Source organism: Carcharhinus amblyrhynchos, chromosome 26 (genome assembly GCF_965287045.1).
Source record: "Carcharhinus amblyrhynchos chromosome 26, sCarAmb.v2.hapA, whole genome shotgun sequence".
NCBI classification, from domain to species: Eukaryota; Metazoa; Chordata; class Chondrichthyes; order Carcharhiniformes; family Carcharhinidae; genus Carcharhinus; species Carcharhinus amblyrhynchos.
In genome coordinates this window covers 10,255,256-10,266,507 of record NC_137349.1, presented here as the reverse complement: position 1 = coordinate 10,266,507, position 11,252 = coordinate 10,255,256, and the positions used below count along the sequence as shown (strand labels likewise).

The following is an 11,252-nucleotide window of genomic DNA, read 5'->3' as shown; positions in this document are numbered from 1 at the left end:
GGCACTGTATGGATTATGCCAGCTCCAATTTCTTAACTTCTGCATATTCGCAAGACATATCATCTCGTGACAGAATTGAGGGATGGTGGAACTCATTTCCCCAGTTGAAAACTTAGTCCTAACACAAAAGATCATAACTCATTAAAAATTAATGCTAAATCAGCTATTGCTGCCTCAGTCTCTGAAGGATATTTGTAGACAGTTTGTGTCTTCGGGGTAGAATTCAGCTATCTTCACCAAACTGGCTCCCTTTCTGCTACCTAAGAGGCAAAATAAACAAATTCAGTCATGGGGCTTGTTGCAAAATGAGTAAAAACACGGCAAACTGGAATACAGTTGAGTCTGTGGCAAATGCAATGTTAGCATTCATGTCGAGAGGACTGGAATACAAAATCAGAAATGTACTGCTGAGACTGTATAAGATTCTGGTCAGATCACATTTGGAGTATTATGAACAATTTTGGGTCCCCTATCTAAGGAAGGATGTGCTGGCCTTGGAGAAGGTCCAGGGGAAGTTTACAAGAATGATCCTGAGAATGAAAGCTTTGTGATGTACGAGGAGTGTTTGAGCACTATGGGTCCGTACTCGATGTACTAGAAGGATGAGGGGGAGGAATCTCATTGAAACTTACAGAATATTGAAAGGGCTGGATAGACTGGATGTGGAGAAGATGTTTCCATTAGCAGGAGAGACTCGGATTCAAGGGCACAGCTTCAGAATAAAGGGATGGCCTTTTAGAACCGAGATGAGGAGGAATTTCTTCAGCCAGAGAGTAGTGAATCTGTGGAATTATTACCACAGAAGGCTATGGAGGCCAAGTCATTGAGTATCCTTAAGACAGAGGCATATATGTTCTGATAGGTAAGGGGATCAAAGGTTACAGGGAAAAGGCAGGAGAATGGGGTTGAAAAACTTATTAGCCATGATTGAATGGCGGAGCAGACTCATGGGTTGAATGGCCTAATTCTGCTCCTATATCTTCTGGTCTAAACAAAAACCAAAGCTGACAATTCAGTCTTGAGGAAGCATTGCACTGTTGGAGACGTTTTTCAGATAAAACATTAAACAGTCTTCACCTGCTTGCTCGGTTGGATGTTAAAAATCCACGGCCCCATTTCGGCAAAGAGCAGGGGAGTTCTCCCCAGTGTCCTGGCCAATGTTTATCTCTCAATCGACATCACAAAAAACAGATCATCTGGTCATTATTGCATGATTGTTTGGTGAAGTTTATTGTGTGCAAATTAATTGCTGGATTTCCTTGGCCTCAGCAATTCTGGGGTAGAGAGCCAAGTGGATTGAGGGAAAAAAAACAATCAGGTGACACTTCTTCCACTCTCTGTCCAGGGTCTCGTGCTGTGATTTGAGGGTGTCAACTAATGGCAGAGTCAGGTTTGACTGAGATGCTGAAATTCATGAGAGACTGGATATGATTATCACTTGGGTCAAAATCCTGGAATTTGCTGCCAAATTGGAGTGGTATGGTGACACATTTAGGGCTGAGTTGAGGAGGAACTTATAGAATTCCCTGTCCAGTGAAGCAGTTGAGATTGCCTTGCTGAAAATTTTTAAGGCAAGGACAGCTACATTCTTGAACAGTAAAGGAATTAAGGATTATGGTGAGCAGACGGGTAAGTGGAACTGAAAAGATCAGCCATGATCTTATTGAATGATGGAGCAGCTTGAGGGACCAGATGGCCTACTCCTGCTCCTAGTTCTTATGTCAGGACCTGGGTTTGAATCCTGCCTTGGGTCACTGTCTGTGCAGAGTCTGCACGTTCGCCTTGTGTCTGCTCCTCCGGGTGCTCCAGTTTCCTCCCACAGTCCGAAAGACGCGCTGGTTAGGTGCACAGGCCATGCTAAATTCTATCTCAGTGTACCCAAACAGGTACCAGAGTGTGGCAACTTTGGAATTTTCATAGTAACTTCATTGCATTGTTAACGTAAGCCTACTTGTGACAATAATAAATAAACTTTAAAACATTAATAGGACTGTGGGTGTACCTACACCTCAGGGACGGCAGCTGTTCAAGAAGGCAGCTCATCACTTTCTCAAGGACAACCCACGATGGCCAGTGATGCCCATAACCTGTAATTTAATAATATAATGATTCAGCCTGAAATTACCTTCCAGTCTGCACATTCTGCCTGTGAATCCACCTTGGAACTGGAGCTGTAATTCAGTCACCTTGACAGTCTGTGGGAACTCGAGCAACACCCACTGGGAGGAACCCTAAGACAGGGTGGGGGTGGGGGGGATGGTGCGGGTAAGACATAAAAAAGAACAGTGAAAATCCAGAGATGGACATAGTGATGGAACGAAACAAAATACACACGTGCACAAGTCCTGATAATAAAAATCAATAATGCATAGCGGGCTAATACTCAAAAGGGAAAATAAGCTAATCATTCAAACTTGGTAGAAAAAAGAAACAGAAACACATCAATGAGAGAAAGACTTATATTTCTATGCCTTTAGGACATCTCAAAGCCTTTCACGAGTTGCACAGAGGTTCGTACTACTGCGACACAGCACCAGGGACCCGGGTTCAATTCCAGCCTTGGGTGACTGTCTGTGGACTTTGCACATTCTCTCTGTGTCTACTTGGGTTTCCTCCCAGTGATCAGTTTTCTCCCACAGTCCAAAGATGTGCAGGTTAGGTGGATTGGCCATGCTAAATTGCCATTTTCAGACATTTTTAAGTGTCCAAAGATGTGTAGATTAGTGGGGTAAATATGTGGGGTTAAGGGGATAGGGCCTAGGTGGGATGCTCTGTCGGAGAGTCAGTGCAACCTTGATGAGTTGCATGGCCTCATGCTGCACTGTAGGAATCTATGAAATAGGTCTGCAGCATTGTAGTGTTTTATAATGCAAGGAAGGTTTACAGCCAATTTGGGTACAACATAGTCTCACAAACAGCAATGTAATAAACACCAGATAATTTGTTTATTGTTATAAGTATCGAGTGATTGTTGCTGGACAAAACGTCACTCTTCCAACATCGCCATGGGATCTTTCACATCCACCCAAGAGGGCACTGTAGCCACAGCTTAACATCCCTTCCAAATAATAACACCTCCAACAGTGCAGCACTCCCTTAGCACCATAATCTTGATTATGCTTGTGCTTCTGGGATGAGACTTACAATCCATTGAGCTGAAGCAAACACTTGATATAATAAGTCTTCAAAGTGAGGACTTGATGGGCTGAATGGCCTCCTTCTGCACTGTAGGGATTTCCTGAAGCAAAAGAAGATATCCTAGGGGAGTGTTGCTTCTAATAAATGTATCACTTTCAGCAGACTTTGATGTTCTACTGCTCCTTGGTCCTCAATTCATAGCACGTTGAACTACAGGATGTTGATTCAGCAAAGATACAGGGGAGGACAGGAAGAGGGAGAGTTGGGAAGTACATGTTTCCTAAGCTAGGCATATATTGTCACAGTTGCTGGGACAAAACTTTGGAATTTGCTACTTACTGTGAGGAGCACCGACAACCTACAGACTGCATCGGTTCACCACCCTTCTCAAGGGTGAAAAGGACTGGCAATAGGTGCTGTCTCTGCCTGCAACACCTACCGTGGATGAATACATTTTCAAAATTTAGCATGTCCTGTTAGATAAACGGGTGTGCAAATGGCCCTCAGGTTTGCTGAGTTCAGTTCAGTCTGCCATCTCTTATTGTAACGGTGTCCAGAATTTTGTCTTCATAGGATGCTCAGGTGTGCACCATACCTCAGGGTCACAAGCCAATAATCCCCATTAATTTGCAAACATCAAAAATCGCAGATACTAACAGATTTTAGGTATAAGAATTAGGATTTGAAACTTTAGTGGGAGAACAGCTAGTGTGAGGTAATGCATTTTGGAAGGTCTAATACAGATAGGAAATATACATTAAATGGCAGAACCTTTAAGAGTATTGATGGGTAGAGGGATCTGAGTTTACAGGTATACAGGTCACTAAAAGTGGCAACGCAGGTGGAGAAGGTAGTCAAGAAGGCACAAGTCATGTTTGCCTTCATTGGCTGGGCATTGAGTTTAAAAATTGGCAAGTCACCTATATGGAGCCTTAATTAGGCAGCACTTGGAATATACTGTTCAATTCTGGTCACCACACTACCAGAAAGATGTGGAGGCTTTGGACAGGGTACAGAAAAGATTTGCCACTATGTTGCCTGGTATGGAGAGCATTAGTTATGAGGAGAGGTTGGAGAAACTTGGTTTGTTTTCACTGGAACAACAGAGGTTGAGGGGCGACTTGATAGAAGTCTACAAGTTTATGAGGGGCATGGACAGAGTGGATAGTCAAAAGCTTTTTCCCAGGGTGTCAATTACTAGGGGGCTAGGTTTAAGGTGCGAGGGGCAAAGTTTAAAGGAGATGTATGAGGTGAGTTTTTTTACACAGAGGAGGGTGGTGGGTGCCTGGAGCTCGCTGTTGGGGGAGGTAGTGGAAGCATCAGCTACCGTGACTTAAAAGTACTAGTGAAAGTGAAAGTAAAAGTAAAAGTAAAAGTAAAAGTACAATAGTGACTTTTAAGGGGCATCTTGACAAATACATGAATAGGATGGCAATAGAGGGAAATGGTCCCCAGAAGGGTAGGGGGTTTTAGTTCAGTTGGGCAGCATGGTCAGTGCAGGCTTGGAGGGACGAAGGGCCTGTTCCTGTGCTGTAATTTTCTTTGTTCTAAGACTGTCCTTTCTAAACCTCCAGGCAAATTAAATCCAAAACAGAAGGAACCACAAAGTAAAGCTGGAAGCAACTGATTAATGGGCACTGCCAAACTAAGCCTCAGTCTGAACTGCTGCATGAAAGCTTGACAAAAAACAATTTGGTCAATGGGGCTTCAAATAATTTATCTTCTGCTCTTTATCTTTTCATTTTTAATTCTGAGGAAAACTGGCACATTTAGTTGCCTTTTCCCTCTCACAGTCTCCCCACTTGCTCTGCATTTTCTATTATTTTGGTTACAGTGCACTGCAACGACCGACAATGTAATTTGCACCTTTTCAGTTAAGATCCATAGTGGGTTGAAGCTTGGCTGCTCTCTTGTGCCTCTCAGTGGTTGTCATAGATGTTACACTGATGAATTTTTCAGAATACAATCACACAGCACAGAAAGCGGCAGAACATAAGAAATAGGAGCAGGAGTAGGCCATCTAGCCCTTCGAGCCTGCCCCGCCATTCAATAAGATCATGGCTGATCTGTCGTGGCTCAGTTCCACATTCCCGCCCTCTCCCCATAACCCTTAATCCCCTCGCTTATCAAAAACCCATCGACCCGCGTCTTAAAAATATTTAGCGAGGCAGCCTCCACCACCTCAACGGGCAGAGAATTCCAGAGATTCACCACCCTTTGAGTGAAGAAGTTCCTCCTCAACTCCGTTCTAAACCGCGCCCCCCCTTTATCTTGAGGCTGTGCCCCCTAGTCCTACTGTCCTTTCTGAGCGGGAAGAGTCTCTCCACCTCTATCCTATCCATTCCATTCATCATCTTATATGTCTCAATGAGATCTTCCCTCATTCTTCTAAACTCTAACGAGTACAAGCCTAGTTTATTCAGCCTCTCCTCATAGCTCAACCCCCTCAACTCCGGTATCAGCCTAGGAAACCTCCACTGCACTCCCTCCAAGGCCAAAATATCCTTGCGTAAGTGCGGCGACCAAAACTGCACACAGTACTCCAGCTGCGGCCTCACCAATGCCCTATACAGCTGCAGCAAGACCTCCCTACTTTTATATTCAATCCCCCTCGCTATGAAGGCCAGCATCCCATTCGCCTTCCTGACCACCTGCTGCACCTGCAGGCTGGGTTTTTGCAACTCATGCACAAGGACCCCGAGGTCCCTCTGCACCATCGCCTGCTGCAGTTTTTCGCCATGTAAGTAATAGTCCTTCCTACCATTATTCCTACCAAAGTGGACCACCTCGCACTTGCCAACATTAAATTCCATTTGCCAGTTTCTGGCCCATTCGCCCAGCCTATCTAGATCCTTCTGCAGACTCTCCACACCCTCCGTGCAATTTGCCGTTCCACCCATCTTGGTGTCATCAGCAAATTTCGACACCATACACTCGGTTCCCTCCTCCAGATCATCTATATAAATGGCAAATAGCTGAGGCCCCAGCACCGACTAGTCACCCGACTAGACACTCCACTAGTCACCAACCGCCAATCCGAATAGCACCCATTAACCCCCACTCTCTGCCTCCTATTTGACAACCAATCCTCTATCCACGCTAACACCCTACCCCCAACTCCATGCCCCCTTACCTTCTGCAATAACCTCTTGTGAGGTACCTCGTTAAACGCCTTCTGAAAATCAAGAAAGACCACATCCACTGGCTCTCCTCTATCCACCGCCCTAGACACACCCTCATAGAACTCCAATAAATTTGTCAGTCATGACTTCCCCTTAACGAAACCGTTTACAAAATGGGCAGGTCGGCCCATCGTGGCTGTATTGGCACTTAGAAAGGACTACCAGTCTCCCTCACTGACCCGCCCTTTCCCCATTGCCCTGCAACTTTTTATCCTTTTCAAAAGCATTTACCTAAATTCTCTGGGAGGTTGCATAGTCACAAAATGGACAGCATTGCTGCCTCTCAGCGTCAGGGAGCCGGGTTCGATTCCTGGCTTGGGTCACTATCCATGTAAAATCTGCACGTTGTCCCCATGTCGGCGTGGGTTTCCTCCAGGTGGTCCAGTTTCCTCCCACATTCTGAAAGACGTGTTAGTTAGGTGCATGCACCCAAACAGACGCCGGACTGTGGTGACTAGGGGATTTTCACAGTAACTTAATTGCAGTATTAATTGTGACTAAATAAACTTTAACTTCTGAAAGTCATTGTTGAAACTGCTTTCACCATTCTGAGAACAAATTCCAGATCACAGCAACTCGCTGTGTAAAAAAAAAACCCTCATTATCTCTGCTCAGGTTACTTTGCTAATTACCTTAAATGTGCGTCACTGATGCAAACTGAAGGTGTAGGGGGAACATGAGGACGAACCTTTTTATAGAGGATGGATGGTGGGTATCTGGAATACACTGCCTGAGTTGCTGGTGGAAGCAGAGACCCTAAACTCTTTTAAAAGGCACCTGGACCTACACCTTAAATGCTGTAAGCTACAGGGTTACGGTCTGGTATAGGAATTGGATTAGAAAGGGCACCTGGGTGTCCTTGAGCTGGCATGGACAAGATGGGCCAAATGGCCTCCTTCTGTGCTGTAACTTTTCTATGGTTCTATGACACCCCCACCCTGACATTGAAAACAGTTCTTCCTTAGTTATTCTTTCTAATCTCCCCTAATGCTCTGTTTGAAGGAGTTCCTAGGGCAAACCAGACACATGCATCTGAGGAGGGGGAGATCAATCGATATGTTCTGACAAAAAATAGCATCAAAGAGATTCACTTTCGTTCTCTTGACAGCACAGAGTTCATCATACAAAGCAGGCGAGTACTGCACAATCAGGATATTTTTTACTCTTTCAAGAGGATGAGAGTTTCGCTGACTAGTCCAACATTTATTGCCCATTGCGTTTGAGGTGGTGGTGGTGAGCCGCCTTCCTGAACAGCTGCTGTCCATGCAATATAGGGACACCCACACTGCTTTTAGAGAGAATGTTCCAGGATTTTTGACCCTGTGACAGTGAAGGAATGGCAATGTAGTTCCAAGTTAGGACATAGCTTGCTTGGAGGGGAACTTGCAGTTGGTAGTGTTTTCTATCCTTATCCTTCTACGTGGTGGAGGTCACAAGTTTGGAATGGCTATTGAAGGAACCTTGTGAGTTGCTGCAGTGCAATCTGTGGATGGTACTTAAAGGCAAAATCTTGCAGATGCTGGATAATTTCAGCAGGTCTGAAAGCAACTGTAGGGAGAGAATAGAGCCAACGTTTCGAGTCTGGATGACCCTTCATCAGATAGATCCACCTGTACCCTATTTCCACTAATTTGATTTTATTTCATCTCACTTCATCCTTCACAATCTGTACTGCCGTTTACACCTTTGATCACTTAATGGACACTTTTAGCAACTTCTCAGCCTTCTATATCCTCATTTACATTCCCTTTGCCCCATCAGAGCTCTGACAAAGGGTCAACGAGACTTGAAATGTTGGCTCAATTCTCTCTTCACAGATGCTGTCAGACCTGCTGAGATTTTTCAGCATTTTCTGCTTTTGTTTCAGATTTCAGCATCCGCAGTATTTTGCTTTCATCTCAGAGTAAACATTTCCCGGGGATCCCAGCTGTTCCCAATCCATCCAATGTTACTTACCTGATCGGAGTTCCAGCAGGTCTCCTCATTATGATCAAACAAGAACTTCTTTCCAAATTGCTTCACGTCACGATTAAGGACAGAACTCACCCTATGGACAAAAAGTAGAATTTGTGCTTGATAACATGGTCAGAAAAGACTCACATTTATATAGCAACAGCAGGTTAAAGTCCAATAGGTTTACTTGGAATCACAAGCTTTCAGAGCGCCACTCCTCATCATCTCGTTCAGCAACATTCTGAAAGCTCTGATTCCAAGTAAACATGTTGGACTTTAACCTGCAGTTGTGAGACTTCGTACTGTGCCTATCCCAGTCCAACAGTGGCATCTCCATATCATTTATATAGCAACTTCCACTATCTCAGGACACACAAAAGTGCTTTCCGGCCAACAATATATCTGAAGCGCAGTCATTGTTGCAATTCAGAGAATGTCAATTTGCGAACAGTTACATCCCACAATGTGACAATGACCAGATATTCTGTTTCTGGGGTGAAGGCAAAGTGTTGGCCGTGGGAGAACACCATTAGCTATTCTTCAAAATAGTGCCTTGGGATCCTTTTCAGGTCTACCTGAGAAGGCAAACAGGGCTTTGGTTTAACTTCACCACAAAAAGATGACACTTTCAACAATGCAGCACTCCCTCAGATGTCCCTGAAGCCACAAAGGGAACACCTCCTCGCAACTCTAGTGGGATTAAACTTGTCTCCCTGATTAAAAACTCATCTATTACTGAGAACGAGGAGAGAGATTTCTTTACAGAGCGCAGGGAGAGGTTGAGGTAGAAAGTCCTTCACTTTTTAAAGAAAAATCAAATAAATTTTCAAGTTCAGGTGAGTTTTGCATTCATTAGATAAATAAAAGCACTTCATTAACCCCACAGCAACTCCACATGAAGCTGCCACTGGTCCAAAACTTGTTCATAGAATCCCTACAGTACAGAAGACCATTCTGCCCAGTAAGCCTGCACCAACAACAACCCCACCCTATGTACTTACCCTGCTAATCCCCCTGAAACTCGGGTCAATTTACCATGGCCAATGAACCTAACCTGCACATCTTTGGACCATTTGAGGAAACTCATGCAGACACGGGGAGAACGCGCAAACTCCACACAGACAGTGACTCAAGTCGGGAATCGAACCCGGGTCCCTGGTGCTGTGAGGCAGCAGTGCTAACCACTGTGCCACCATGCTGCCTGTTATTTTGACAGAATTGTAAGATCCGGCAGCCAGTCACACACTGCATCATGACTGAGCGTCATGATGGAAATCTGCCATCCTTACCTAGTCTGCTTCCATGGGATGCTGGAGCTACAGTAATATGCTTAATTGGTCTACCAAACTACTCAGGGTGGCATGGTGGCAGCATTTAAGACTGTTGCCAGGGAACCGGGTTCAATTCTGGCCTCGGGTGACTGTCCGTATGGAGTTTGCACATTCTACTCGTGTCTGTGTGGGTTTCTTCTGGGTGCTCCAGTTTCCTCCCACATTCCAAAGATGTATGGGTTAGGTTGATTAGCCATGGCAAAGTGCCCCTTGGTGTTAGGTTAGGGGGATTATTAGGGTAAATACATGGGATTACAGGGATACAGCCTGGGTTAAGGTGCTCTGTTGGAGAGTTGGTTTAGGCTCAATGGGCTCCTTCTGCACTGTCGGAATTCTATGTATGAAACAGCTACAGAGCACCTAGCATTGTGGGCGTACCTACACCACACTGACTGAAGAGGTTCAAGGAGGTAGCTCACCATCACCACCTTGGATGGATAATAAATGCCAGCGATGCCCACATCCCATGGATGGATTTTTAAAAATGAGTCCAGCGATACAGTGCATGTTATTCAGCTGTGGCAACATCAATTTTCAAGGAAGTAATTTGAATAGTAGGGAATCGCAACACCAAGGAGTAGGGGCTCCAACCAGCTTTTGTCTCTCTCGAATCCAGGGTGCGAAGGGTACTTTTTCAGCCTTCAGCCCAACGACAAAACTGAGATAGATTAACTCATCAGACTAATTCCAGGGGAAGAAGCTTGGGGAGGGTTTCCTGCTCCTTGAGGTTCAGTATCACACCAGACAGAGAGTTTATAAACTGAGCCAGCTAAGCAAAATATTCTCAGCAAAGGATTACATTTTGTATTATTTGAAATAATCAGGCGGGGCAGATATTGAGCGCACACCAAGCGTGAGAGTAAATCAGCAGCAACTGGGTAAACCATAATCTCTTAGAGACACATGGGAGAAATTATCCTTTGAGTGGATAGTGAACAATGTTTTGTGTCTGTCTTCTCAGTAGAAGTCTCACAAAACCAGGTTATAGTCTAACAAGTTTATTTGGAATCATGAGCTTTCAGAGCACTGCTTCTTTCTCAGGTGAGTGGTGTTGTAAGACTTCTTACTGTGCTCACCCCAGTCCAACACTGGCATCTCCACATCAGGAGGTCATTAGCTATGAGGAGAGGTTGGAGAAACTTGATTTGTTCTCACTGGAATGCCAGAGGTTGAGGGACAACCTGATAAAAGTCTACAAGATTATGAGGGGCATGGACAGAGTGGATAGTCAGAAGCTTTCTCTCAGGGTGGAAGAGTCAATTACTAGGTTTAAGGTGTGAGGGACAAGGTTTAAAGACGATGAACGAGGCAAGTGTTTTAAAGAGAGGATGGTGGGTGCTTGGAACTTGTTGCTGGGGGACGTACTGGAAGCGAATACGGTAGTGACTTTTAAGAGGCACCTTGACAAATACATGAATAGGATGGGAATAGAGGGATATGGTCCCCGGAAGGATAGGGGGTTTTAGTTCAGACAGGCAGCGTGGTTGGAGGGCCTGTTCCTGTGCTGTAATTTTCATTGTTCTTTATCATTCTCAGTACAAGATTCAAATAACGTCAGAAATAAAAGGTAATCAAGGGGCTGCAAGTGAGGAACTTAAAGCAATTAGTGACAGCAGAAATAAAGCAGAGAAACTGGACAGGCTAAAAG

The 11,252-nt window shown here is 44.7% G+C and overlaps 1 protein-coding gene across 4 annotated transcripts in view; it reads right to left on the bottom strand.

Annotated features, from left to right (window-relative positions):
* Nucleotides 1-11,252, bottom strand: part of nr2c2ap (nuclear receptor 2C2-associated protein) — a 32,354-nt gene that overhangs the window by 15,878 nt on the left and 5,224 nt on the right. For 2 of the 4 annotated variants that reach the window (XR_013889493.1, XM_080212780.1), the window contains exons 2-4: nt 8,277-8,367; nt 2,126-2,231; nt 193-260 (exon numbers count right to left, since the gene is read on the bottom strand). Coding sequence is in view for 3 of the 4 variants with exons in the window: in XM_080212780.1 (XP_080068906.1) it covers nt 193-260; nt 2,126-2,231; nt 8,277-8,367 (265 nt within the window). In the remaining variant the exon portion in view is untranslated. The remainder of the gene's footprint in view (nt 1-192; nt 261-2,125; nt 2,232-8,276; nt 8,368-11,252) is intronic. The other 2 variants (XM_080212781.1, XM_080212782.1) reach the window with 1 other exon arrangement.